The 27,468-nt window shown below is 48.8% G+C and overlaps 2 protein-coding genes across 3 annotated transcripts in view; one reads left to right on the forward strand and one right to left on the reverse strand.

Annotated features, from left to right (window-relative positions):
• Positions 1–14,087, forward strand: part of GYS1 (glycogen synthase 1) — a 28,935-nt gene extending 14,848 nt beyond the window's left edge. For both annotated transcript variants that reach the window (XM_088655275.1, XM_060281597.2), the window contains exons 8-17: positions 749–869; positions 2,061–2,167; positions 3,238–3,297; positions 3,539–3,617; positions 3,963–4,076; positions 4,532–4,658; positions 6,105–6,200; positions 8,788–8,951; positions 10,437–10,517; positions 11,409–14,087. In XM_088655275.1, coding sequence (XP_088511401.1) covers positions 749–869; positions 2,061–2,167; positions 3,238–3,297; positions 3,539–3,617; positions 3,963–4,076; positions 4,532–4,658; positions 6,105–6,200; positions 8,788–8,951; positions 10,437–10,517; positions 11,409–11,714 — 1,255 coding nt within the window. In that variant the 3' untranslated portion in view covers positions 11,715–14,087. The remainder of the gene's footprint in view (positions 1–748; positions 870–2,060; positions 2,168–3,237; positions 3,298–3,538; positions 3,618–3,962; positions 4,077–4,531; positions 4,659–6,104; positions 6,201–8,787; positions 8,952–10,436; positions 10,518–11,408) is intronic.
• A 1,613-nt stretch (positions 14,088–15,700) lies between these two features.
• FTL (ferritin light chain) lies at positions 15,701–21,269 on the reverse strand. The gene is made up of 4 exons (XM_035134421.3): positions 21,054–21,269; positions 17,849–17,995; positions 16,597–16,722; positions 15,701–16,042 (listed from the first exon to the last, which is right to left on the reverse strand). The coding sequence occupies exons 1-4, from the start codon at positions 21,153–21,155 to the stop codon at positions 15,884–15,886; spliced, it is 534 nt and encodes a 177-aa protein (XP_034990312.1). The 5' UTR covers positions 21,156–21,269; the 3' UTR covers positions 15,701–15,883.
• Positions 21,270–27,468: the final 6,199 nt, after the last annotated feature.

Here is a 27,468-nt window from a genome sequence, read left to right on the forward strand (position 1 = left end):
AACTTCAGAGAGCAGAACAACATTCATGGTGCAAAGGCCTCCTGGAATAAGACAGTTTTAACCAGGTGCCTGAAACTTAGCAGAGGCAGTGCCTACCTAATGGGGAGGAAATTCCACAGAGTTGGACCTGCTACACTGAGAGAAACCTCCATTGATTCCCCCCCCCCCAAAAAAATCTTGCTTTGTTCTCACCTGCCTTCTCAGTTATTACATCCTTGGGCACTTTCATCTTCTTCCTTCCTTTTCTCCTTCACCTCCCCCTCCCTTTTTTCTTTCTTCCTTTTTTAAATTACATTGTAAGCCTGAAGGTGGAGCTTCCATTCATATTTTTGTGATTTTGATAATTTGAATGGTGTCTAGTTTCCTAAAGGCAATTTAATAAATAATACACCTTGGCTGAATTCCAAAGAGCTACTAAGGCTCGTGTAAAGGTCTTCTACTAGTTTTGTGTTTGCGTATGTGTGTGTGAACTTTTCTCCCTTTCAGCAGCTGACCTATGCCCCTAAACACACATACACTTGGAAGCTTCTATCATTTTAAAAGCAGTTCCCCCTGCTGGAGGGCGAGGAGTGGCTGTTGTTTAAACTAAGGATGCAGTTACTAAGAAGGAAGTCCTATTGGACCTACTGGGGCTTACCATTGCGTAAACCTGCCTAGGTTAAAATGCCCAGGGCCATCCAGTGAAACTGCTGAGTGATGGGCAATAAACAGAAAGCATTTCTTCATGAAGTGCCTTCTTATTCTCTAGGCACCTGGATTTCAACCTCGACAAGACCATTTTCTTCTTCATTGCCGGGCGCTACGAATATTCCAACAAAGGGGCTGACATTTTCTTGGAAGCTTTGGCCCGACTCAACTACCTGCTGAGGGTAAGCAGAGAAACAGGGGCTGAGGTGGTCAATCCAGTATGACGAGGTGGAGGGAGGGATGTGGCTTATAGGACTTGGGCCTAGCGGTTACATTAGTAACTGCTGGCCTTCAGGCATCATTCACAGCAAATACAAACCATTGTTCTGTTTTGTTTTGTTTCTAAATTTCTATCCCACCCTCCATTGCAAAGGGCAGCAAACATCGAAAAGTTAAAACAAAACAATTTAAAACAAAATACAGTGGTACCTCGGGTTACAGACGCTTCAGGTTACAGACTCCGCTAACCCAGAAATAGTACCTTGGGTTAAGAACTTTGCTTCAGGATGAGTACAGAAATTGCGTGGCGGCGGCAGCAGGAGGCCCCATTAACTAAAGTGGTACCTCAGGTTAAGAACAATTTCAGGTTAAGAACAGACCTCCAGAACGAATTAAGTTCTTAACCTGAGGTACCACTGTAAATACTTAAAGCATATAAAAACAACCAAAAACATGAAAAACGATAACATGTCCTTACAGATGCTAATATCCCAGTTTCCAGGGACAGTATCTCTCAGCCATCAAATGCCTGTTTTTACCCCCCAGTTTCTTCTGAATGTTTTTGAATTTCTCCTGAAAACCAGTAATGCTCAAGGCAGATGCACCTCAGTAGAGAGAGCATTCCATAAGCAGGGAACCTCCACCTCTTAGAAGACCCTGTCAAGGGTCAACGTCAAACCAGGCAGCAGTCAGAGGCAGCGGTTCCACATGTTATGACTTCTGACAGGCCTGCCTTGAATGGAACCATGCACTTTGAGGGGAAACTATGATCCCGGAATGGCCTGCGGTGTGTGTACAAACAAGGAGAACAGAAGAGGAGTGTGCACTTGTGTTGGTGTGCCTGCTTTTGAGGATTCTGGGAAGAAAAGTCAACCTCCTGGGATTCCTTTCTACGTTCACAATTGTTATGGAGATGGGAGGCAGGGCTTTTCCCCCAGCCGGAACCTCTCAGGTGGGCGCCATTGCCGTTAATAAGAGAACAAGGGAGGTGTTCGTGGTGAGTTCCGGCAGCACCTCTTTTTCTAGAAAAATAGCACTGATGGGAGGTAATGGCAAATGTGAGAGAAGCAGGTGATACAGCTTGCCCCATGTGTGGTGGAAGCAGGAAGCGCAAGCCGTGGGTGACCTACCCCATTCGCCTCCTCTCCTCACAGGTGAACGGCAGCCAGACCACAGTGGTGGCCTTCTTCATCATGCCAGCCCGGACCAACAACTTCAACGTTGAGACTCTCAAAGGCCAGGCAGTCCGCAAGCAGCTGTGGTGAGTTCCCTTCGCACAGGACACTCAGATGCTCCCTGAGGGGATCAAGAGCCACAGTACACGTAACATCCCCTGCTCCAGAAGCCACTATGCCTCTCTCTCCCTTTCCAAGAGTTAGAAGAGCCAGTGTGGCGTAGTGGTTAGTGCTGGACCAGGACTGGAGGGACCCGGGTTCAAATCCCCCCTCGGTCATGAAACTCACTGGCTGGTCTTGGGCCAGTCACTCAGGAGGGCCGCCAGGCTTGAGGCAAAATGTCTTCTGGGCCTCCACCACCACATGCACACCATGTTGCTTCTGGCTCCCTCAGCCTGATGCCTCCTCCATTGCTGGGCTCCACTTTATTCCCTCAGCATGCCAGGTGACGTCAGGATGATGTCTTCCCCCACCTAAATATTCACTGCAGAGATTTAGTGTCCACAAGCTCTGCTGTGGATGATAAAAATTGTGGCGGCAAAGAAGGGCGTTGCTGTGGCGGATGTGTGGCCTAGTATGCTTCTTCTGAGTGCCTGGCACCAGGCCTGCTTCCTGCTGTGCTGCAGTTGTTCCCCAGTCCCGTCTCAATGGTGCTGATGATCACTGTTTCTCTCAGTCTAACAGTGTTGTTGTAAGAATGAATGGGGGAGAATTATGGAGGCTGCATGGAGCGCCTCAGAGGGAAGGCAGAATTACCAAATACAGTCATACCTCGGTTTAAGTACGCTTCAGTTTGAGTACTTTCAGCTTAAGTACTCCGTGGACCCGTCTGGAACGGATTAATCCACTTTCCATTACTTTCAATGGGAAAGTTCACTTCAGGTTAAGTACACTTCAGGTTAAGTACAGACTTCCAGAACCAATTGTGTACTTAAACTTAGGTACTACTGTACTAGAATAAATAAAATATTGAAGTCCACCTTTGTTCTCCAGTCTGCTAGCCTTCACTGAAAAAGCCTCACTCAAGGGGGATCCAATAGCCCCAGTGCTCTCCCTGTGTTTACCTCGTGGTCCTGATTTCTGATTCAGAAGCCTTCAGAAATCCTGCCCCAAGTTCATTATTTTTCTCACTCTCCCCTTTTTGATTTAAATCTAGGGACACAGCCAATGCAGTTAAGGAGAAGTTTGGCAAGAAGCTCTACGAATCGCTGCTTGTGTAAGTGGGTCTCCTGTGAGAAGGCAAGAGGGAGGTGGGGAAGGGGCTGAACCCCCGAGAATGGGCTGGGTTGCCATGGCTGCAGTGGATGAGGTCTCAGGGTCTCCTCCCCACACTGTTCTTTGCCTTCTGCATTTGGGAAACCTTGATTCTGACATAGACAAATAATATGGGGAGGTGGAGTTCCTCTCTCCTTTATCCATTCTCACTAAGCTCTTGCTTACCTGTTCTTCTGCCTCAGGGGGAATCTTCCTGACATGAACAAAATGCTGGACAAAGAAGATTTCACTATGATGAAGAGAGCCATCTTTGCTACCCAGGTAATAGGGAATTTTCAGAAAAGAATAAGAAATTAGGCCATCATGTGTGGAGGGGAGAGGAGAAGGAGCCAGAGGAGTTAGAGCAGAGGATTCTAGGAAGCCTGGCTCCTTAGTTATTTGAGTTAAAATGTTACCTGAGCAGGATGGTGGGGATTGGATCAACATTCCTGAATTCACTGAGAGAATTCAGCTGTAGCCCAAAACTTTAAGAGGACACCAGGCTGGAAAGGTCATGAGGAATATCTTAGCCAAGCTATATCTTTTTTTGCTGTTGTTGTTTAGGTTTTTATGGTTTTGAATGACATCTATTAATGTGTCTGGGCTTTCCCCCCCCCCTCCAACCAGCGCCACTCTTTCCCCCCAGTCTGCACCCACAACATGCTGGATGATTCCACCGACCCCATCCTCAACACCATCCGACGCATCGGCCTCTTCAACAGCAGCGCTGACCGCGTCAAAGTAAGTGGCAGGAGGCTGGCTATCTGCGATAGTTTTCCCAGGCTTGGGCCTTAAGGAGTTGCCAAGAGTTGAGGCGCTTGGCTGCCTTACAGAAGGAATAAACCTGGTTTCACCACAGTGAGGGTCATCAGAAGCTTCAGTCTATAAAGTCTGTGATGTTGGGAAGATGAAGAAAGTTCTTCCGCCACCTGCCGAGTGTCAGATTTTCCCAAATCGAACACTGATACTTTTTTGTGTTGATGGTGGGGGGTTATTTTATTCTGCTGCTGTGGCTTTCCTCTGGGCCTGGGTGCTTAATGGTGGCCCCTGAGGAGCTGACCTCACATCCACTGTAAGGGCCCGGCCTTGTTTTTGAGTTAGAATTCCATCTCTGGAATATATATGAACAGTTTTGTCTGCAGGGACAGGATGTGGGGCAACTGAACTGCCAGCCACTGTGTCTTATCTCTTCCTAGGTCATCTTCCATCCCGAATTCCTGTCTTCCACTAGTCCTCTCCTTCCTGTCGATTATGAAGAGTTTGTTAGAGGCTGCCATTTGGGGGTCTTCCCTTCTTACTACGAGCCGTGGGGCTACACGCCAGGTAGGCTTCTTTGGGAGGGGGGCAATCGGGAGAGTAAAAAAAACCTAATGGTGCAAGGATGGAACTCGAGTTCTGTGGTCAAAACATGATACTGCAAATATGGATTACCTTTTTGGGGGGTGGGGCATTCTCTGCACAGTTACAAACATTGCTCTGAAGTGCGTGATCTTGGCACTTATTTTTTTATTGCAACGAACAGTTTCACAACCAGGAAGATAGATAATCAAAGGGCAGGGGGAGGAGCAAGCATGCCAAGGAACAGGTTTGTGTATAACTTGCCGTTCTTCCATGGTGAAACTCAAGGCCACATCTATGAGGTTATCAGGCAGCCTCCCGTCCACGTGTTGACTGCACCCAGACCTCCATGGAGTTAAACAAATGTGTTCAGGAGTTTTGCTGAACTTATTCTGCTTCTGCTTGTCCTGAAGAGACGCCGAGAACCATGCAGGACAGTGAAACCTCAGTCCTTCAGAAATAATGCCAGGCATTTCCTTAAAAAACAGGAAAAAGCCTTAGCTGCCAAGTATCCCATTTTTTGCGGGAAACCCCCCGGATTTTAATCCGTTTCCCACTGTTCTCCCGAATGGAGAAAAATCCCGGAAATCCCCCGGATTTCCTACCTGCCAGGGAGCCCCCATTTTGGGTGCCGCTCTTCCCATGTGTGGGCACCGGAAATCGGGCAGAGCAGCACTGGAAGTCGCTTCTACGCATGCCCGGCAGCCACCAAGATGGCCACCGGGCATGCGTAGAAGCGACTTCCAGTGCCGCTCTGTCCGATTTCCGGTGCCCACACATGGGAAGAGCAGCCCCAGAAGTTGCTTCTACGCAACTTCCGGTGCCGTGCCGTTGCTGATCCCACATTTTTCAGCGGGAGACTTGGCAGGTATGGAAAAGGATCAGCACTTCTTCCTCTCCCCCCCCCCAAAAAAAACCCCCCACAGTAGATGGATGTGGCAAACCAGAAATTTTGTTTCTATCATGTGCTGAGCCTAAAAGGTAGAACCACCAGAAGGTGCATTAGTTAGACTAGTGGCCCATCTATCCCAGTTTAGCCAGCACTGATTGGCAGCAGCTTTCCAAGGTGCCCTTTGTGGAGATCTCGGAGTCTGAAGCTTGGGCCTTTTTTGCATTCAAAGTAGACGCACTACCACTGAGCTACGACCTTTTCCCCAGCATGAAAACTTACGAGGACTATAACTGTTTTAAGTGAGAGAAGCGCAGCTTTTTCTGCAAGTCTGAAACCAGATCTTGCGGACAATTCGGAAGAGAAACCCCTTTGGGCTTGCTGCTACCATCTTCAGCTTGTTCATGTTACCCTAGGAAAAAGCACATTGGAGTTTTGCTGGTTAGGTTGGCTGACCTCTTTCTTGAGCAGGTCCCAAAGATTTTTAAACCCCGACATCTTTTCTCTCTCCCTCCCTCCCCCCCCCCTCTCAATCTTTCCAGCTGAATGCACTGTCATGGGAATCCCCAGCATCTCCACCAACCTCTCCGGCTTTGGCTGCTTCATGGAGGAACATATAGCGGATCCATCTGCCTATGGTTAGTGTTATGAGCTGTGAACCAGCTCATTTGGGCACTCTTAGACAGACATGGTAGTACGGTGGCCCTAGGGGCCAAACCTCGCCTAGAGACAAACACTAGAAAGCCTCCCTGACTTATCTGGGAATGTGATTTTACTGTTTCCATGATAGATAGATGATAGATAGATAGATAGATAGATAGATAGATAGATAGATAGATAGATAGATAGATAGATAGATACACAGACAGACAGACAGACAGACAGGCAGACAGACAGACAGACAGACAGACTGACAGACTGACAGACTGACAGACAGACAGACAGGGTGTGTGTGTGGTGTGTGGGTGTTACAAGGAGCTCAGGGCAGCATGCAAGGTTCCCCGTGCACAAACTTAGACCTTATTGCAACAACCCTGTGAGGAGGGCTAAGCTGAGAAAGACCAAATAGCCCACTTCACAGCTAAGTGTGGATTTGAACGTGGGTCTCCCAGTCCCAACCACTAACTCTACCCAATACTACACCGAACTGGTTGTCCCTGTCTGACACTCAGATTTTACCTGAAATGGTGTTCGGGCATTACACTGCATATTTCTTCCACACCCAGGAAGGAGGGCACCAATTCATGTGGTTGAGAAGAGAACTAGAAAACGCTCATGCGTCAGAACCTCTCTCAAATTATGCTATGGGGGTTGGAGGGGCTGCCACTTCCTTGGCCACATTAGATAGTCACTAAGTCATTCTACTCTTGACTGCTCTTTCAATAGGTTTGAGCCACGAGAAGCCTGGGTTTTCTGAAAATAATACAGTGGAACCTCGGTTTACGAACACAATTGGTTCCAGAAGTCTGTTCATAAACCGAAGTGTTTGTAAACCGAAGTGAACTTTCCCATTGAAAGTAATGGGAAGTTGATTAATCCGTTCTAGACGAGGAAAAACACCCCCTAGAACGGATTAACCGCTTTGCTCCGATGCCTTCGCGGAGGCTGGGGAGCGTTTCCGCGACTGGGCTGCAGCCGCGAAAGCGGTCCCCGGCCTCCGCAAAGATATCGGAGCAAAGCCCCAGCCTCCGGAAGGCATCGGAGCTGGGACTTCGCTCCGATGCCTTTGCGGAGGCGGTCCCCGGCCTCCGCAAAGGCATCGGAGCGAAGTCCCGGCTCTGATGCCTTCCGGAGGCCGGGGAGCGTTTCCGCGACTGGGCTGTGCAGCCGCGAAAGCAGTCCCCGGCTACCAGAAGCCGGGGACCGCTTTCGCGGCTGCACAGCCCAGTCGCGGAAACGCTCCCCGGCCTCTGGAAGGCATCGGAGCGAAGTCCCGGCTCCGATGCCTTCCGGAGGCTGGGGAGCGTCGCGAAAGTGCTCCCCGGCCTCCGCAAAGACATTGGAGCGAAGTCGCTCCGATGCCTTTGCGGAGGCCGGGGAGCACTTTCGCGACTGGGCTGTGCAGCTGCGAAAGCGGTCCCTGGCTTCCGGTTGCCGGGGACCGCTTTCGCGGCTGCACAGCCCAGTCGCGGAAACGCTCCCCGGCCTCCGGAAGGCATCGGAGCCGGGACTCCGCTCCGATGCCTTTGCGGAGGCTGGGGAGCCACGAAAGCGGTCCCCGGCCTCCGCAAAGGCATCGGAGCGAAGTCCCGGCTCCGATGCCTTCCGGAGGCTGGGGCTTTGCTCTGATGCCTTTGCGGAGGCCGGGGACCGCTTTCGCGGCTGCAGCCCAGTCGCGGAAACGCTCCCCGGCCTCCGCAGAGGCATCAGAGCGAAGCCCAGCCTCCCCGAAGGTATCCGACGCTCTGATGCCTTTGGGGAGGTTTGGCCTTCGCTCCGATGCCTTCGGGGAGGCCGGGCCTTCGCTGCGGGCCTCCAGGAGGCATCGGAGCGAAGGCCCGGCCTCCCCGAAGGCATCGGACGCTCAGTAGACCTCCGGCACCTCGGTTTACTAACTTCCGGGTTAGGATAGTTCGTAAACCGAAAGTTCGTAAACCGAGGTGTTCGTAAACCGAGGTACCACTGTAATAATAATAATAATAATAATAATAATAATAATAATAATAATAATAATAATTTATTATTTATACCCCGCCCATCTGGCCGGGTTCCCCCAGCCACTCTGGGCGGCTTCCAACAAAACACCAAAATACAGAAATCCATCAAACCATGAAAAGGAAAGAAAAAGTAACTACTGGGTTGTGGGGAAAGACTTTTGACTCAGGATTCTAAAAACATCTTTTAAGAAAAGAAGAGGATTCAGCCAGACTGAGCGAAGGGTTGAGGGAACCTAGAGTTCTTTGGCCTTAAGAAAGGAAATTTCAGTGGGACCAGGCGCATTAGAGCAAAGGATGCTGGGAGCCCATGACCTGTGGTGTCTCAGGCTGATCACAGATTGAACGCAGCTGTGTAAGAGGAAACCAGTGCGGGGCAAATTGGGCAGAGTACCCTAGAGACGGTCGTGGGGTGGGGTAGAGCAAATTCCTTGATTTGTATTGTGCTTCAAATGATGACCATTCATTTGGGAACAGGAAGTTCAGGCCTGTGCTTCAGTTTGATCCATTCTTAGCTCTGCATATTGGATTAGAGCGGCGTGCGTCCTTTAACCCTTTCTGAATCTACCAGGGATCTACATCCTTGACCGACGTTTCCGGGCCTTGGACGAGTCGTGCACGCAGTTGACCTCTTTCCTCTACAGCTTCTGTCAGCAGACGAGGCGGCAACGCATCATCCAGCGAAACCGCACCGAGCGGCTTTCCGACCTCTTAGACTGGAAATACCTGGGCAGGGTGAGCTTCCTCTGGAGCAGCAGGAGGGTGGACATATCGGGAACATTGGGAGAGCCAGGGCAGATAAAGGAAAAAGCACTTCTTCATGTAGCATATTGTTAAACTTTGGAACTCCCTCCCACAGGAGGCAGTGATGGTCACCGACTTAGGTGGCTTCAAAATAGGATCAGGCGGATTCAGGAAGGACAAGCCTGTCCCGTGGCTACTAGCCACAATCTTTGTTCTGCCTCAACAGTCAGAGACACTATGCCTCTGAATACTGGGAATCGCAGGTGAGCGGAGGGTTGTTGTGCCCAAGCCTCACCTTTCCGGCTTTCCGCAGGCATCTGGTTGGCCACTGTGAGAACAGGATACTGGACAAGATGGGCCATTTGCCCGATCTAGCAGACTCTTCTTCCGTTCATGTATTGTTGTATCTCACCCCACTGTGGCGATCTCTCTCTTTCCTGCTCTTCCCTGGCATTTCACCAGCCTCCTTCATGCTGCAGCTCACCTCTTTGCCACCAGGGGGTGCTCATTCCAAAGGTCAGCTCTGGCCGTGTTTCCCAAATGCCTCTCTTGAAACTTAACCCAGCCATCATTATCGTGTTTTGTTTACTTGCCTTCTGTGGCGCTTGCTGGAAGGGGAGACAAAAGTGAGGAAGCGTCAGGAGTATTAACTTCTGCTGAGAACCGGATGTAGAACAGCCCAGGGCTGTGTGCCATAAGGGCCTGAGACTGCCTCTGTGAATCTGCAGAGTGTCTTCTCTCTCTTGCCACTGAGTCCCAACAACTGTGTCCTGGACATCTGGAGATAGGATGAAGAATGAATCATAGAATCGTAGAGTTGGAAGAGACCACAAGGGCCATCCAGTCCAACCCCCTGCCGAGCAGGAAACACCATCAAAGCATTCTTGACATATGCCTGTCAAGCCTCTGCTTAAAGACCTCCAAAGAAGGAGACTGCACCACACTCCTTGGTAGCAAATTCCACTGCCGAACAGCTCTTACTGTCAGAATGCCTGAACCTCTCGCTTTACAAATGGTTTCCAGATGAGTGTTTCTGAAGCCTTGATATCACAGAGGTGGTTAAGCCCTGTGCCTGGTATTTTGAGCTGGCGGTGGAGGGCTCTTGCACGCCTCCATACAAAAATATCTCCACATACAGAAAATGAGTACAGGTGACTCTCAACTTAACGCAAGGGTTACGTTCCAGGAATCAGATGTAATGCCAAAGTGGCGCATATTGTGTGCTCAGTGGCAGGTGGGATTGCCAAAGTCATTTTCCCTGGAACCCCTCTTCCTTTCCCTTTTTTTTTTAAAAAAATTGTTTGCCAAGTGCGTAGAGCTGAATGCGCACAAGTTAAGTGTGTGTACGTTTCAAGTTTCTTGCATATGATTTCAGCTTGGGTGTCAGTGGAAGAAAGTTAAGTTGCAAGGGAGTACAGTATAAAAAGGAAGCCTCTCTAATGTCCCTTTTCCCCTGTCTCCTTCCTCCCTTTGCAGTACTACATGTATGCCCGCCACATGGCACTAGCAAAGGCATTCCCTGACAACTTCACCTACGAGCCGCATGAACCAACAGGGGTGAGTAAGGCACCATGTGGCCAAGGAGAGGGGTGGGACAACGTAATTCTGATTTATGCGGGGTTCTTTACCCCAGGAGGGGCAGGTACCACTTACCTAGTGCACAAGGCTGTCGTTCAGCGGTAGGCTTGTATGCAGGGCTTTTTCCCCAGCCAGAATTCAGTTCAGGCACCTCTCAGGTGAGCATCATTGCCATTATAAGAGAACAAGGGAGGCATTCATGGCGAGTTCCAGCACTTCTTTTTCTGGAAAAATAGCCCTGCGTTGTATGTACGTACAAGGTCGGGGGGGGGGGGGAGTGCGCACATAAGCTTGAATCCTGCTTGCGGGTTTCCCATTGGGGCATTTGGTTGGCCCCTCAAGGATGCTGGACTAGATGGGCCACTGGCCGGATCCAGCAGAGCTCTTCTTATGTCCAGTAGAAAGGAATTTGGGTACCAGGGTTGGATTATTTTAATAATAATAATATGGATGTCATCTCAGTGCACAACGCTAGAGGGCAGGCTCCTGCGAAGAGCAGGCCGCCTCATATTTTTCAGTGGGAAGAAATATTTATTTCAGTTACTTAGGCAGAGCTGTGACAGGGCAGACTTCGCCACACTGGTCCCCTCCTGGTGGTTTGGACTTCAGCCAACAAGACACCCCAGGCAGTGCAGCCAATGGTGAGGGGAGTTGTGGCTCAGCGACACCAGAAGGCACCAGGCTGAGGAAGTCCGAGGCAGGGCGGATTAACTAGAGAATGGTGCCAAAGGCTTCATGGAAAACGTGGGTGTTGAGGCAGGGTTCAAGGTATTACTGTCAGTGAGGGAGCTAGGGTGGAGTCACGTGATTCATTATCTCTTGTGCACCTTCTCGTGCCTCGTTTCTGTTTCGTTTTCCCGCCCCCCGCAGACTGAGGGCTTCCGCTACCCCCGCCCGGCCTCGGTGCCGCCGTCCCCCTCCGTCTCCCGCCACTCCAGCCCCCATCACAGCGAGACAGAAGAGGACGATGAGCGCTACGACGAGGACGAAGAGGCAGAGAAGGACCGGCAGAACATCAAGTCCCAGGCACTGATGGGCACTGTCCCCGATTGGCGCAAGCGCTCCAAGAAGGGCTCCAGCGAAGCGAGCGTCTCCTCCACCCCCAGCACCCCAACCCCCAGCAGCCCCAGCGACCTCAGCAGCCCCACTAACTCCCTGAGCGAGGAGAGGAATTAGCTGGGGGGAGAGAGAGAGAGAGGGCCGGTTGCGCCCCGGCTCGCCCTCCCGCTCCTTTCCACACCTTGCCCCCCACCCCCATAGGTCAGCTGTTCTCTGGTGCTGGATTCTGAAACCGTCCTGGAGTGCAGTAGGGTTCTAGCATGCTCCGGAACTGAGGAGGGTCTCGGGGCTGGCGTGTTTCTGTGTAAGGCTTTCTGCTCTGGATTGGGTCGTTGTGGAAGTTGCCAGGAGGCGGTGGCGCCCGTGCTGTGGAACGGGCAAGGAAATTGCTGCTCTAGACCACGAGGTGCATCGTTCCTGTGTTTGGCTGGACCTAGAATGTTCCCCCACCCCACAAGCATGCCGCCAACTTTTTGGAAGGCGCTGTCGTGATGTCCGTGAGGGTCCTTCTGTGCTCAGGGGAGAGTTGCCCCTGGGATACAGGAGGGGTTGTTGTGGTTTTTGGTGCCCATGGCTAAACCGGTGACTGAGTAGGTGTGAGATCTAGAGATGTAGCAACGTTGCCCCCAGATGTGCCACTGACTCGGAAGAACTGCAGACTTTTAAAAAAATAAAACTCGAGGATTTATTTTAAAAATAAAATTCGAGGACATAGTCTTGTAAGTTCCTGATCCTTTTTATAATAGTTGGTTGGGTGTGGTGTGGTGTGTGCGTGTGTGACTAGCAAAGTTCTGGAATGTTAACTTGAGGAGGCCAGAAGCATTTTTAAAAGCCATTGGCTGCTCTGCTCAAGAGTGCTGTTTATCAGGAGAGAGGCGGGCTTTCCCACTACATTTTGGATAAATTGGATGTGTATCTTACCTGCCTTCTGGTTTTGTTTTTCCCAAGGAATTTGTGAAGCCATTGAAAATGAAGGCCTTAGTATGTGAGAGGCAGGAATTCTGGACCTTTTGGAAAACGAAGCTGTCAGGTGGGATCCTAAAGGGTGGTGTAGTTCACTTGTTGCGGGATGTGTCAGGCTCTGGGGGTATTATTGCCTTCGTTTCTAAAGTGATCGAGGGAGAGGAGTAGGTGCGCAGCATTCTAGGGTGGAAGAAATCTAGAACTCATCTTGTGGTATAAAACACTCTTAAGTGGCTCTGCTCTGGAGTGGAATAGGAGAACTGACCAGAAGTTCCTTCCTATGGTAGCTGAAAGGGACATTTTCTTTCTGAAGCCATATTCATAGCCTAGGAACTGTTTCTCCTAGTGGACACTCAACATTCTGGGACAATTATAAGTGCAATATTATTCATTCTGTGTGATTTTTAAAAAGTACCATGTTGACCTTAGTGAGGGAGAGGGGCGCAGCGGGTGAGCAAACTGCTTACAAAGGACGGTGGAATAAGCTATATGAAAGTAGTCTTACATTTCTTTTGCTTCAGGAATGCAGTCTTAAAGCCATCGCCCCTTCTGTAGAGGATGCCTGGCATACACCCTTGTAGAAGGGCAATGAGTTCTGAGTGGCGATTGTTTCTAGGGGAAGGTTTAGAAGGTTGCGCACTGTGAAACACGCAAGTTCTTTAACAGCCCTAAGAGCCCCAGCGTGAGAGGCTCTGAGAAGATAGGCAAGCTGCTGGTGTTGTAGGGTGCGCATCGGTTGTAGCCCCCAGCTGCTCTTCACAGGGTGACCCTGCTGTCTATGATACGTGGAGAGAAGGGGGGGGGCCTCATGGCTGTCATATCGGGGGTCTTGGAAGACGGGACATAGCCCTTGAGATCAGAGCGTGCTATGACATTCTGGACCACTGTGTTGCAAACTGTGAGCCTGGGGTAGCAGCGATGATGCAGGAGGGCTGCATGTCCAAAGCAGGTTCCCAATTTGTTCAGAGCAGCAGAGGGAATGCTTCTGAAAGGGTGTAGGACACTTAACTGTAGTTGGCACGGGAATATTCTGTCCAGCACAAGAGAGACTACACCTTGTGGGTATAGCAAAATGCCAACACACACAAGAGTCACTTCAGTTCTGCATCTGCTGCCAACTTTGGCAACAAGGAAGGAAAATCACTTTATAAAAAACCTAACTCTTTTCCTGTGGCCTAGGTAATTTATATCCCCCTGATTGTGCCTCCTGTTCCTACGGACTGCCTGACCTCCTATGCTTGGATCGTGAGCCAATTCTCCCCTTCTCACCAACTCTTATTAAGAAGGGACTCCCTTTGGTTGAAGGTCCGTCGTGAGCCAACACCCTTTTCTCCAGTCTCTCTCTCCCCACCCTGAAGAAAACCCTAGAGATTTTATTTATGGTTGTTGAAATATGCTTGAGGTTTTTGTTTTTGGTCTCTGTCTCTCCCCCTCCCCCTGGTGTGGAGAATCAATTTTGAAGAACAAAAGCTGCTTGCAAGACACAACTCAAATATTTAAAGAATAAATTTTGCTTTGGAAAAAGTGTATTCCAGTACTGTGGCTATGAAAGTGAAATGGGAAAGGGGCACCTTTTGGAGGTGGGTGGTGCTTTTGGTGCAAAATGATGCAGGACACTCATATTGTTTACACCAAAAGTGCAGAGTTCAGTGGGAAGAGGAAGAGCACGTGGTTTGCTGGCAGTGGGGCCCAAGGCCTGCTCATGCTAATCTCCACTTCAGATGATCTTGGCTAGCAAATACTGGTTAAACATACAATGCAATATTGCACACAACTGGCAAAGCACCGACAGTACAAGACTAGACCGAATGGTCTGGGCTTGGGAGAAGGCAGCTCTCAACACTGATTTTTAATTTAGAGCCTTGCCTGAAAAAGTAGGAAGACCTCAACCCAAGATGCACAACACGCAGCCCCATAGTTGCAAAACAATCAATTGAAAAGTAATGTACCAAGTTGGGCCACCCACAGCCTACTTGAGGGGGAGGTAGGAGGTAGATTAGAGCAGGGGTCCCCAGACTTACCAGCGTTTGGGCCGGTTCCCACCGCGCCGATCGCGCGGCGGGCCGGAGGACGGGGGAGTGCGCGGCCGTGCACATGCGCACGGGCGCTTACTGGCGCGGCGGCGCGCTTCCAGGGTGGAAGAAGTGCCGAAAATCCTTTGTGCGCATGCGTATGGGCCTCCCCCGACCCGGAAGTGCACCAGAAATGACCTCTTCCGGGTCGGGAGAGGCCCATACGCATGCGCACAAAGGATTTTCGGCGCTTTTTTCCCGACCCGGAAGAGCGCTGCCGCAAGGGCGGTCGGCGCGGGCCGGATTGGCAGGCCAATTGGGCCGCATCCGGCCCCCGGGCCGTAGTTAGGGGACCCCTGGATTAGAGTGAGGGGTCTCTTATCTTCATAGATAATCATCAAGGTGGACAGGATACAGGAGATGTCAGAACGTGAGTTGCAATGGAATTCAGGACAGATGGAAGTAATTATTTCCCCCTGCAGTGTACTAGGGTGGGGGTCTCAGCTCCACATCCATCACTGCCAGTACCTACACTGGTTGAAGATGACGGGAGATGCAATAGTCCCCAACAAATCAGCACCAGGTTGAGGGAGGCAGGGCCATCCAATGACTGACCACCCCTTCCTTAAATCTACATCAGGCATCCCCAAACTTCGGCCCTCCAGATGTTTTGGACTACAATCCCCATCTTCCCCAACCACTGGTCCTGTTTGCTGGGGATCATGGGAGTTGTAGGCCAAAACATCTGGAGGGCCGCAGTTTGGGGATGTCTGGTCTCCATCATAGGGTTGTTTCAAAGATGACATGGGAAAGGGGAGTGAAATGGAAAGAACTATGCATGCCAATTTAAGCATGAAGGATGAGGTAAATTGCTGGTAGATTAGGCTGTGCAAACTAAACTACCTACCAACATGGTAGACCAGTGAATAGCACCTGCCAGCAACATAGCAGGAGATTCATGTCTTGCTTGGTTCAGAATGCTGTATGGGACAACTTTTGCTCTAATCTGAAAAGGTGACTTTTTGCATTTGAAGTCAGAGACATTCCAGTATTGAATGACTCTTCTGACTGCCCAAGCATCAAGCCATCATACCCCCAGTAGTTATACATACAAGCCATGCAAAGTAGTAGTGCTTAATGCCAAGTTTATTTAATGCCAGTTACAGGCTTTTCCCTCCCTGTAGATGGGACAGGGTTACAGAGGCCTCACTGCTTAAGCAGCCACTTTCAAGAGAACAGGGTCACACACACACAAAGCAGCACACACTTCTGGCAGATGAGGCTGCCGGGAGGGAACCAGCATCTCTGGATTCAGTCGCTGGACTCCCCCAAGGTGAGACGGTCAAAGAGGTATTCACCAAGGCCCTCGTCACTGGCACGCACACGCTTGAGGTTGGTCACGTGGTCCCCGAGCTTCTTGATCAGTTTCACCTCCTCATCCAGGAAATGAGTCTCCAGGAAGTCACACAGCTTGGGAGGAGAAAAAGAAGAGAAGGTTAGCCATAGAAACCTGGAGCTCACAATTCAATGGGAAATCAGCCAAACTTCCCACTGGCCTCTGGAGGCTCAACTCAAGACTAGTAGTGCTGTCTTTTTAACTTGTTTTTGCTGCAACACCCCCCCCCCCGGCCCTTTCTGGAAATTAATGCAGGTAAGACATCTATCGCATTGTGCCTGCATATATCCCATGCCACTGGGCACAAAATTCAGCACTCCAGCCATCTTCATTCTTAAAAAGATGCAAGTTGCCTAGTCCTTAAATAAATCTGTACACAAATCTAGGAAGGCTTTAGATATTTAGTAGACCTGTTCAATCGACTGGTGTGGGGTAAGTACTCTGGTTCTCACCATTCACTGGAATTAAGCTAGTTTGCATAGTCAATGGTCCCCAAACTTTTCACACACATAAAGCAGTATACCCATGTTCAGACACTTCCCATTTTATGAAGTTGATTAGTGGGGACTGATAGGAAAGTTGAGATGACCCCAACCCAACCGCGTTAGGTTCCTTCAGCAAGACTTACATGGGGATCCGTGGTGCTGGTAGCAACCTGGTGCAAGTCCAGCAGAGCCTGGTTCACACTCTTCTCCAGCTGAAGGGCCGCATCCATGGCAGCAGCTCCGTTGGTCCACTCGTCACGTTCTGGTTTCTGAAGTTAACGGCAGAGAACAACCATGAGAGAGCCTGCCAATTGCAGCACCTTCACAGCCAGCAGCCCTTACATCCTGCTCTGCAATGTTCTACACCTCCAGCATCAACAACCCACTAATGCCAACAGAAATGGAGCTAAATTGGGAGCAGGGAGGACAGCATGGGAGAAGCCCAATGTTAACACAAGTCATTTCCCCCCCTGTAAGAATAAAGCCTAAAGCAGCCAAAATGCAACCCAATGAGAACTGGGCATGCTCAGTAGCAACATAATGTTTTAGTGGGGGAAAAGGTGAAGGAATGCTCTCCTTGAGTTTCTTTTAAGATCTTGGATGTGGGCATGGTACCCTGAACAGGAGCACTCTTACTTTGAAGATACAATGCAACATTTAGTTGCACGTGTTCATTCCATGCATGGCAACTAACATTCTGCAGTAAGACTTGCAGAACAAAGCAGCCCCATGCTTTTCATACCACTAATGCACCCCCAATTCATCAGATGGGAACAGATGAAGCTACAATATTGATGAAGCAATAAGCAGGTGTACCTTAGAGAGCTTACTGGGAGAGCCAAGTTTGCCGGGGGGGGGGGCGGGGCAATACAATGCACACTTTAAAATGCAATTCAGAGTACAAAAGCATGCCGTAAACCAGGCATCTCCAAACTTCGACCATCCAGATGTTTTAGACTACAGTTCCCATCATCCCTGACCACTGATCCTGTTAGCTAGGGATCATGGGAGTTGTAGGCCAACACATCTGGAGGGCCGCAGTTTGGGGATGCCTTTCATAAACAAACATAACAGTGTGCTATGGAAGAGCTGTTACAACACACCCAGCAAGAGGAAGCCCAAGCTTTGAAGGGGGAAAGCGGACATTATTTCTGCCACACCCATGACTGAGGCCTTGATCCACAACCAGGCCTGGCTCTAGGGGTAGTCTCGGTGGTGCGGGGCTGGCAGGAGGGCGCTGCGTGGCAAAGCCATGCAGAAGCCATGCTGCACGCTGCGCCTTCCCATCAGGGCGGGGGCGCCGGAGTGATCTCCGCGCCACGGCGCCAGACCGGCTTGAGACGGCCCTGTCCACAACCACAACACCCCTCCTGTCCAAGCCGCCTGCCTTCTTACTTTGACATCCTGCAGGACAACTCTGCCTCCACGGCGGTTCTGGAAGGTCAGGAGCTTCTCTGCTTGTTCGTGCTTCTCCTCAGAGAGGTGCCGGAAGAAGGATGAGAACTTGGATAAGGCCACATCATCCCGGGTGAAGTAAAAACCCTGAAAGGGAGAAAAAGGCAAGGGCTTAAGGTTTACTCCAAACAACTAGAAATGAACACAAAAGGTTCCCAATTCCATTCCAATAAATATTTACCGTTTGTAGCCATAGGCCACTGAAAATACAGCAAAATGCCTACTGGCCCAGACATAAAAATGTGGGGAAATGTACACTCAAGTTTAAAAATACAACCAGAATTAAAACTTCCCTTGGTTGCTCTTGCGATTCGGCCAATTCACAACTCCATTCCTAGGATCTGCAACACCCAAACATGTTGAATTAATGTAGCCATGTTTCCAGAGGTCGACTCTTGACTTACAGCACAATTCCAGCTTTTATTTATTACTACATTATTACATTTATACCCCACCCTTCCTCCTCAAGGTGGTCTCCCCATTCCCTTGGGGATCCGAACTCTGGTCTCCCAGGCCCTAGTCCATTGCCAACCACTACACTGAACAAACTGGTGTTGTAATGGGAGAAAATCTTCCTAGCCACATTCTGCACATCATTAATAATTTTTACACACCTCTATCCTGTTCCTCCCCATTAATCGCCTTTTCTCAAAACTAAAAAGCTCCCAATGCTGCTATGGTTCCTCACAAAGGAAGTGCTATGTTTTATGAAGTACAGTGGTGCCTCGACTTATGAATTTAATCCGTTCCGAAGGCACCTTCGTAGGTAAAAAAAATTCGTAAGTCGAAAAGTGCCATTGGAAACGCAATTTCCCATAGGAATGCATTGGAAATGGAAAAATTCGTAAGTCGAAGCAACCCCATCTAAAAATTCATAAGTCAAAAAAACCCTATCTAAAACTGCTGCGGTTTCCATTCGGATGTCAAGAAATTCGTAAGCATGCGGCCATTTGCCCCATTCATAAGTCGAAAAATTCGGTTGTCGAGTCGTTCGTAAGTCAAGGTACCACTGTACAGTTGTGCCTTGGAAGTCGAACAGAATCCGTTCCAGAAGTCCATTCGACTTCCAAAACATTCGAAATCCAAATCACGGCCTCTGATAGGCTGCAGGAAGCTCCTGCAGCCAATCAGAAGCCGTGGAAGCCTCACTGGATGTTTGGGTTCCAAAAGAACGTTCGCAATCCAATTACAGTCGTACCTCGGGTTACGAACCGCTCGGGTTGCGAACAGTTCGGGTTACGAACTCCGCAACCCCGGAAGTGTTTTCGTCGCGCGCGTATTCCGCGCATGCGCAGAAGCAGCAAAGCGCAAAAATCATGCTTTGCGCATGCGCAGAAATGGCGCTTGGTTTGCGACCTTTTCGGGTTCCGGAACGGATCGTGTTCGTAACCCGAGGTACTACTGTACTTCCAGGTTTGCAGCGTTTGGGAGCCAAAAATAGTGCCGGATTTACATATAAGTTAAACAAACTATAGCTTAGGGCCCCACTCTCTTTGGGGCCCCAAAAAAAATTAAAGGAAAAAAAACCTGGGTGCACATTTCCAAAATATAAGATAAAAAACAAATAGGATAAAACCTACATCCAGCAACAGTGTTTTGTGTTGTGTATGGACCTATTAGGTCTATAAATTACCATATAGCATATATTCAACACAAAAAAACAGTGATTTGTTGTTGACAAAGGACAGCTGGACATATAAAGGGCTCAATTACCTTCAGTAGCTTAGGGCCTCATCAAACCTAAATCCAGCCCTGGCCAAAACATCTGAGTTCCAGGGCATTTAGGACCCAAGGTATGACAGTATATAGAGACCCCTCAGAGGCAGCAACATTCCTTGGCTGGAAACCAGGGCAAGTTAACTTACCTAACAAATGCAATAGCAATCTTGTAGGTTTTATCCGAATCTAGCTATAATTTCCCCAACCCATTTAACCCACAGAAGAGGAGTTCAAGAGACAGGCTGGATGGCACCTCCATTTCAGGCCCTTTAAGCAGACAGGTGGGGAGGTTTGGGTTGTTTTTAAATCATTAACGCTATTATCTTCACAACATTGTTTGTTCAGACCACACAACTCAAGGGAACTCAGCAGTGGGTAAACGGGAGGGCAGCGGACTTTGCCACAGCCCACGATGGAGGGAAGGGATGTCGCAGTAAGCAGGCAGCAGACCCAATGGGGAGGGAACAAAATGGAGACAGAAGCTGTACACACGCTAGTCTCCTTTTTTTAAAAGGACATTCTTCCCCTCAAATAGTTTTTTGGCCTCTGCTTCCCTCTGGAAGCATCTGGCCCCTGGAACATTGCTCTGGGGAGCAGTGTGGCCCTCAGTCCGAAGATTCCCCACCCCTGATCTCGAAGACAGCGGAGGGAGCTCTCTAAGATGTTGACATGGAAAAATATGTCCCACGCAATCATGGCTGCCAGGTCCACACCACTCTACTCCTATTTTGCAAGATGCAACAGCTAGACCAGGAGATTTAGGAACAAGGAGAGCCAGATACAGACGTAGCCAATGAGAATCCAAACAGGCACTGCCAGCCATCAGACAAAAGCAGTTTTCTGCACTGAGGTGAAATGGCAACACTGGGAAGGAAGCAACACAGGGGATTTTTTTTTAAAAAAATGCCCTTCTCTTTTATAACCCAAAAAATGATGCACTATTTAGAAAAGACTGTGCTGTTGGAAGGCAAACGCCCATTGATCAGTCAATAGCTGGGAAGATTAAGCCATCAGATTTCCCTATTGGAAAGGTAATTCACCTGAAACCCCTAAGTGCTGAATTCCCCTAAAGAGGGACCCTTTTATTGTTTAGAATTTTTGAGAGAAAAGCCAGCCTCAGTATGTTTAGAGCTTAAAAAAAACCAAGCCCCTCCACTATCCATTGCCATCCTTGCACCCTGTAAAATGCTTTGGGACTACAATTCCTTTTTACAATTGTACTCGCTGGGGCTGATGGGAGTTGTAGTCCAAATCTCCCGGAGGGCACCTGGCTGCCAGAAAGGAAAACCGCACCTGCTTGATTTCTACCTGCCACGTACCCGTGGAGAAGCGAAACGGACCATCAATCGCATACCCAATGCACATGAGAGACCAAAAAGATTATTAAAAGCCGAGGCTTCGTCCCCCCCCCTCCCACGACGCTCACCAGGGACAGGTAGTTGTAGCTGGCATGGAGAAACTGGTTGACCAAGCGGTTCACTCCGGCTTCGCTCTTGGCGTCGTAGTTCTGGCGGACCTGGGAGCTCATGGTGCAAATCGGCGACTGGGCTGGCTGGCTAAACTAAAGGATGAAGATGATGGGGCGGCGGCCGCGATCCTGCTCCGTTCAAGCACTGTTGAAGCAAGAGCAAAGGAGCAAAGGCCCGCAAAACGATCTGAGCTGGGTGTGCCCGAACAGGGGCTTTTATAGGCAGCCCGAGAGGCTCTTCCAGGGACCTCCCTCCGCGAGGAGCGCAAAGGCTCCGCCCCGTTTGCTCGCTGATAGAGAAGCAGTTCAGGCTTTCTGCCTTTAACAAGGGGATTGAAATAATCAGTCCGATTTTTAAAGAGGAAGGGGATAGGGGGGGGGGAGTTCCACGGGTTCTCAACGATTTGCAGCCCTTGAAGGTGTTACCAAGAGACAAGGTGCCTTTGCGTTGCAATAAAATCTTTACATGCAAAAAAGAAAATGGAATGGCCAGAGATACAGCTATAGATGCAGTGCTATTTTTTTCCTTCTTTAAACATGTTTAGGGGGTACTCTCATTTTGACTCAAGAAAATCACCATTTTATAGTTCAAATCGGGGGAAAGAAATACAGTAAATGGACAAAAGTACAAAGATTCATAAAATGTTTAGGCGTATGAGTACACCTGTGCAGAGCCGGCCCGTCATAGACCCCCGGTGGCGCAGGGCACTATGGCGCCGGCCCGCCAGGAGGGCGCCGCGAACTGCGCCCGCCCGCTGGCCGGCCGGTCCGCCGGTCCGCTGCGCAGCTCTGCGTGGCACCCACCTGCCCACCGCACTGGGAAACAGGGCGGAAGGGTGCCGGAGAGATCCGGCGCACCATGGCGACAGGGGCGCTTAAGACGGCACTGCACCTGCGTCCCCCCCCCCCCGGAACACTGTACTGTATATATTGTGGGGGAGGGGGAATCCTTTGTCGTTTGCTGACTCGGAAACCAAATGCAACTGAGTTTCTCGAGGTGGGGCTTTCTCCCCGATCTACAGCATTAACCATATGCATGTCTACCCAGATGTAAAGTTCAGTGGGGTTTGCTCCTAGGTAAGTGTGTAGATAAAGCTTGCTACCTTAAGGAGTTTGCAGCTTTAAATTCCTTGTCTGCATTTTTCCCACCTGCTGCGCCAAAATGGGGTGACACAATAGGTGACCAGACTCCACTTCAAGAAGCCCAGAGGAAGGCTCTGTGTTCTCAGCTGCTGCAGGATCAGGGCCATGGCTTTAGGGTGATCCCTGATCCTGTATTTGTGCTGGATGCACAAGTTGGCACGAGAGGCTTCAGCTGGTACCACTAGCCAAGACTGCCTCCTGATAAAATCAGATATTGCCAGGGTTATTTGTGCTATGGGGAGCATCAGATTAGACTGCTGTAACCTGTTCTACATGGGGCTGCCTTGAGAAGCATTCAGAGACTTATAACTCATGCAAAATGTCACTTCTGTGTTGCTGACAGGGACTAGACGTTCTTATTGGAATAGAAATGGTTGCCAATCTGTGTCAAGACTCAAGACTCAATTAAAAGGGCTGGGTTTAGCTTTGAAAGTGCTAAACAGGCCTAGACATTTTGCCTTCTTCCATATATTCCTGTGCTTGACATCTGGAATCTTGCTCCAAATCCCTCAATTACATGATGTATCAATGGGCAAGTCCTTTTCTGTGGTGGCCCCTCACATTGAGAGAACAGTCAGACCCTAGAATGATGGCTTTTCTTAAGGCATTTGGTCAAAGCATGGCTGTTCAAGAATGTTCTCCTGGCCCATTGGATGAATGTTCTCCTGCCCGTTAAAAATTTTTTAAAGGTTGTTTAATGATGTGATTTTCGTCATTGTATTAAGTTTAAAGTTAACGCTGCTTTGTAAGTTGCCTTGAGTTCCCCTGGTGAAAAAAAACAGGCATCTATAATTCAAATAAATAAATAAGATGACTGGCGGCAATGATCCCAATGAATTTCAAAGCTGAAGGTGTTTTTTCCCCCTCATCCTAATGCAGTACTCTCTCCCCATTACACCACATAGGACAAGCATCCCCAAACTGCGGCCCTCCAGATGTTTTTGCCTACAACTCCCATGATCCCTAGCTAACAGGACCAGTGGTCGGAAAAGATGGGAATTGTAGTCCCAAAACATATGGAGGGCCAAGTTTGGAGATGCCTGACATAGGAGATGGTGATAGGTTGGGACACTCCTCTTAATGGAGGAAAGTGGAGTTGGGTCTCTTTTACAGTGAAGTCATTTGCTTACTTAGGAGTGAGTCCAATTTAACTAAGTGGGACAGAGTGCTTGGATAGGATTGCATAAAAAACCAACAACATACGATTCCTAACTGTTTTCCCTCCAGACAGATACACTGAGCCTTTTGGCAGAAGCACATTTCAACAGACACAGCTTTCCCCTTCCTAGAGTCCCACAGTGGGGCGGGGGGGGGGGGGAGCAAGAGAAGCTGTACCTGTTGAATATCTGCTCTCTTTTAAAGGGACTAGCAAGCATGTTTCGGGATGAAGAAGGTGCCCAGGATCAGGCCTTTTGGGTTCTTTAAGAGAAGCTCATCACCTTTGGATTAGAGAGAAGCTAGGACTGTAAACACACCATACATTTAAAGCACATTTGCCCCCACAAAGAATCCTGGGAACTGTAGTTTGCTAAGAGTACTTTACTTACGGGACCGTCTCTCCTGGTATGCCCCGCGGAGGACCTTAAGGTCCATAAACAGTAATACCTTAGAGGTCCCGGGCCCAAAGGAAATCAGACTAGCCTCTACTAGAACCAGGGCCTTCTCAACACTGGCCCCGACCTGGTGGAATGCTCTGTCTCCTGAGACCAGGGCCCTGCAGGACCTGATTTCTTTCCGCAGGGCCTGTAAGACAGAGTTGTTCTGCCTGGCATTTGGCCTGGAGCCAACCTGATCCCCCCCCCCCAATTTTCCCACTTTGAGGCTGCATTTTTAATTTTAAATTTTAATTCAATTTTGATGTATGTAGTCTTGTTGTTGAGCTGTATTTTAACCAGTTGTTTTATATTTGGTGTTAGCCGCTTTGAGCCCGGCTTTGGCTGGGGAGGGTGGGGTATAAATAAATAAATAAATAAATTATTATTATTATTATTATTATTATTATTATTATTATTATTATTAGTGCTGGGAATTGGAGCTCTGAGGGGTAAGCTACAGTTCCCAGGGTTCTTTGGGGGAAGTCAGGTGGATGTGGTCTAGGACAGCCAAGTTCTCTAGAGCTGGGGTAGGGAACCTTTGGTCCTCCAGAGGTTGCAGAACTTTGTTTAGTTCAACAACATCTGGAGGGCCCACTGTTCCCTGCACCTTCTCTAGAGGGATAAATTCATGGGGTTTTTAAAAAAGAAGAAAACACTTTCCCAGGGGTCCCCAAACTAAGGCCCGGGGGCCGGATGTGGCCCAATCGCCTTTTCAATCCGGCCCGCGGACGGTCCAGGAATCAGCATGTTTTTACATGAGTAGAATGTGCCCTTTTATTTAAAATGCATCTCTGGGTTATTTGTGGGGTATAGGAATTCGTTCATATATTTTTTCAAAATATGGTCTGAGGGACAGTGGACCGGCCCCCTGCTGAAAAAGTTTGGTGACCCCCTGCACTTTCCTATCTCCCTCTTATTCCCACATGAGCATGACTCAGCAAAAGCACTTCCTGCAGAACACTGACAGGAGGGGGGGGAGAAATCTCAGAATGATTCAGCAAAAAAAGTGTCTTTCACTTCCCTTTCCTCCCCCCCCCCCTTGTTATTGTTCTCAAGCTGAAGGCCTTGAGGCTGTTCTGTCTATCCACCGCTGCCCCCTGAAAATAACTAGCTAGCAATGTGTGGGATGCAGCAGCAGCAGCCAGGAGACAGAGATCTTGTAATTCCAGCAAAATGAGAACAGTTTGCCATCTGGATCTTGTAGGCTTCATGTTGTTGTTCTTGTTTTCAGAAGATAAATTATACGGGGTAGTTTTGGGTCAATCGGACACACAAGGCCCACACAATTTGTAGCAAAATATTAGGAAATTATCCCAGGTGTTCCTGCTCTGATTATGTGATTGATAATGAGCTATCCACACATGCCTGGGATAAAAAACCCACCCTAAGCACAGATACAGAAATAACCCCTTCAATTTCACACCGCATCTGGTTTTGGACATCATGTTCAAAATCGGTGGGATGTATTCATTGTTCTGTCCTAGTAGACCCATTGTAACAAATCAACCTAAGTTAGTCATCTTAATGAACTTCAGTGAGTCTACTCTGAGTAGGAGTAGCACTGCCTGCAACAGTTAGCGCCCCATTGTGTTCAGCTGCTTGCTTTTTGCAATATTTATCGCAGGTGCTTTTGAAGAATTCAGAATACAACACTTGCTGAGGACGTACGTTTTCTTTACAGCTTCTGTCAAGCAACGCTTTCCCGTCCATTCGAACCAACCTGGTCCTGGGTCTCTCTGCATCCCCACGAGGTGTCCTCTTGGGTTCAGCTTTGTCATCGTCATGAAAACAAGTTGGAAGGGGAATCGGAAGTGGGGCGGACGTGAGGAGCCCAGGAGTGCAGTGCGGATCTTGCTGTCGGCCATGACCCCATGACATGTTTAACTGCATGATGCTGGGAAATAGGGACCGAAACTGTATGAGGAAGCTGGGCCTATGATGGGATGGGTCTTAAACTGGCCTGAAGTGGGGTAGAAAGGGTGAAGGCAAGGGAGGATCTTGTCTGTCTGTCTTGCTTCTCTATCTGCCTGTCATAAGGAGTGCAGGATATGCAGAATTTCTGCAAAGGTCAGCTTTGTTGGGGCAGTGGCACATGATAGCAGAATGCGTTGTGATGACACATAGCGAAAGAGGAAGCTTAGAAGCCAGAAGATCTCTGGTGAGAGAATTGTTATTAGCATTATTCTATCTAGATTTTGCTTCCAACCGCTAAAGATGGTCTCCCCGTTCCCAAAAGTATTGCTACAGATCTGGGGTAACAGAGTTTGCGGGTGCAAAGGCACCCATAACAACTAGGGTTAGTGAATATTAGAAATCAATAAAAGGGTAGAATTTAGCTGATTTGGGAAGCATTGAACGGAAGTTTCCAGGCCAGTGGAAAAATACAGGATATGCTCCCTTTCCAGACCAGGGCCTCACCTGGGATAAAAGTCGCTAAGAATGACCAAAAGTGCTTGAAGCAAGTCATTCCCACAACAATCAAAAGGTGATGTCCCATAGGAAATATGTGTCCTTTTATAAAGCAGAGATTTGGAGGGGGGCGCAGGCAGAAGGGGCAGGGATATCAAATCCAAACTCTTATTCATCTTCTCTTGTACACAACAAAGCTCCATGTGCATTGGCAATGCTATTCAACAAATAAATAATAATAATAATAATAATAATAATAATAATAATAATAATTCTATCATTTGTACCCCACCCATCTGAATGTAATTGTACCCACTCTGGGCAGCTTCCAACAAATATAAAAGCATAACAAAACATCAAACATTAAAAACTTCCCTATCTATACAGGGCTGTCTTCAGATGTCTTCTAAAAGTCATATAGTTGTTTATCTGTTTGACATCTGATGGGAGGGCGTTTCACAGGGTGGGTGCCACTACCGAGAAGGCCCTATGCCTGGTTCCCTATAAGGGCAGCTGTGTTTGCAGTGTTATGGGTTTGTGGGTGTCAGACCTCTAAGCCCTATAATCCTAGAAAGTGTTTTAAAATATAAATCAGGTTAGCTTCCTTATGAGGCTATTGCCTGGGTGAAGGACCATTAAGAAAGCAACATAAAGGTTATGTGCCTTTAAGACAGCAAAAGAGAGGGGGCTCTGTGCCAGATGGCAGCTCACAAATAGGGAGAAGGACAAGAGTTGAGAATTTTGCTGTTATGTGAGCTACGAAACAGGGAAAAAAGCAGCAAGCAAAGGGTCAGAGAGCAATGCTTGATTTCTGCTGAAATATTGTTGTAGGCTCAGGTTGTATAGATGTGTAAATCAGGTGTCAGCAAACTTTTTCAGCAGGAGGCTGGTCCGTCCACTGTCCCTCAGACCTTGTGGGGGGGCTAGACTATATTTTGAAAGAAAAAAAACCCCGAACGAATTCCTATGCCCCACAAATAACCCAGAGACGCATTTTAAATAAAAGGACACATTCTACTCATGTAAAAACACGCTGGTTCCCAGACCATCCATGGGCCTGATTTAGAAGGCGATTGGGCCAGATCCAAATATCATAAAGATTTCACAGGTTCTGCTGTGCCTCATTGTCCAAACCCTGGGTGAGCACTTGGAACCCTGGAATGTCACAGCACTCAAGAGATTGGGGTGGGGTACAATAACGTAAGCATTTACTTTGTTTATGGAGT

This window comes from Zootoca vivipara, chromosome 12 (assembly GCF_965207765.1).
Source record: "Zootoca vivipara chromosome 12, rZooViv2.hap1.1, whole genome shotgun sequence".
NCBI lineage: Eukaryota > Metazoa > Chordata > Lepidosauria > Squamata > Lacertidae > Zootoca > Zootoca vivipara.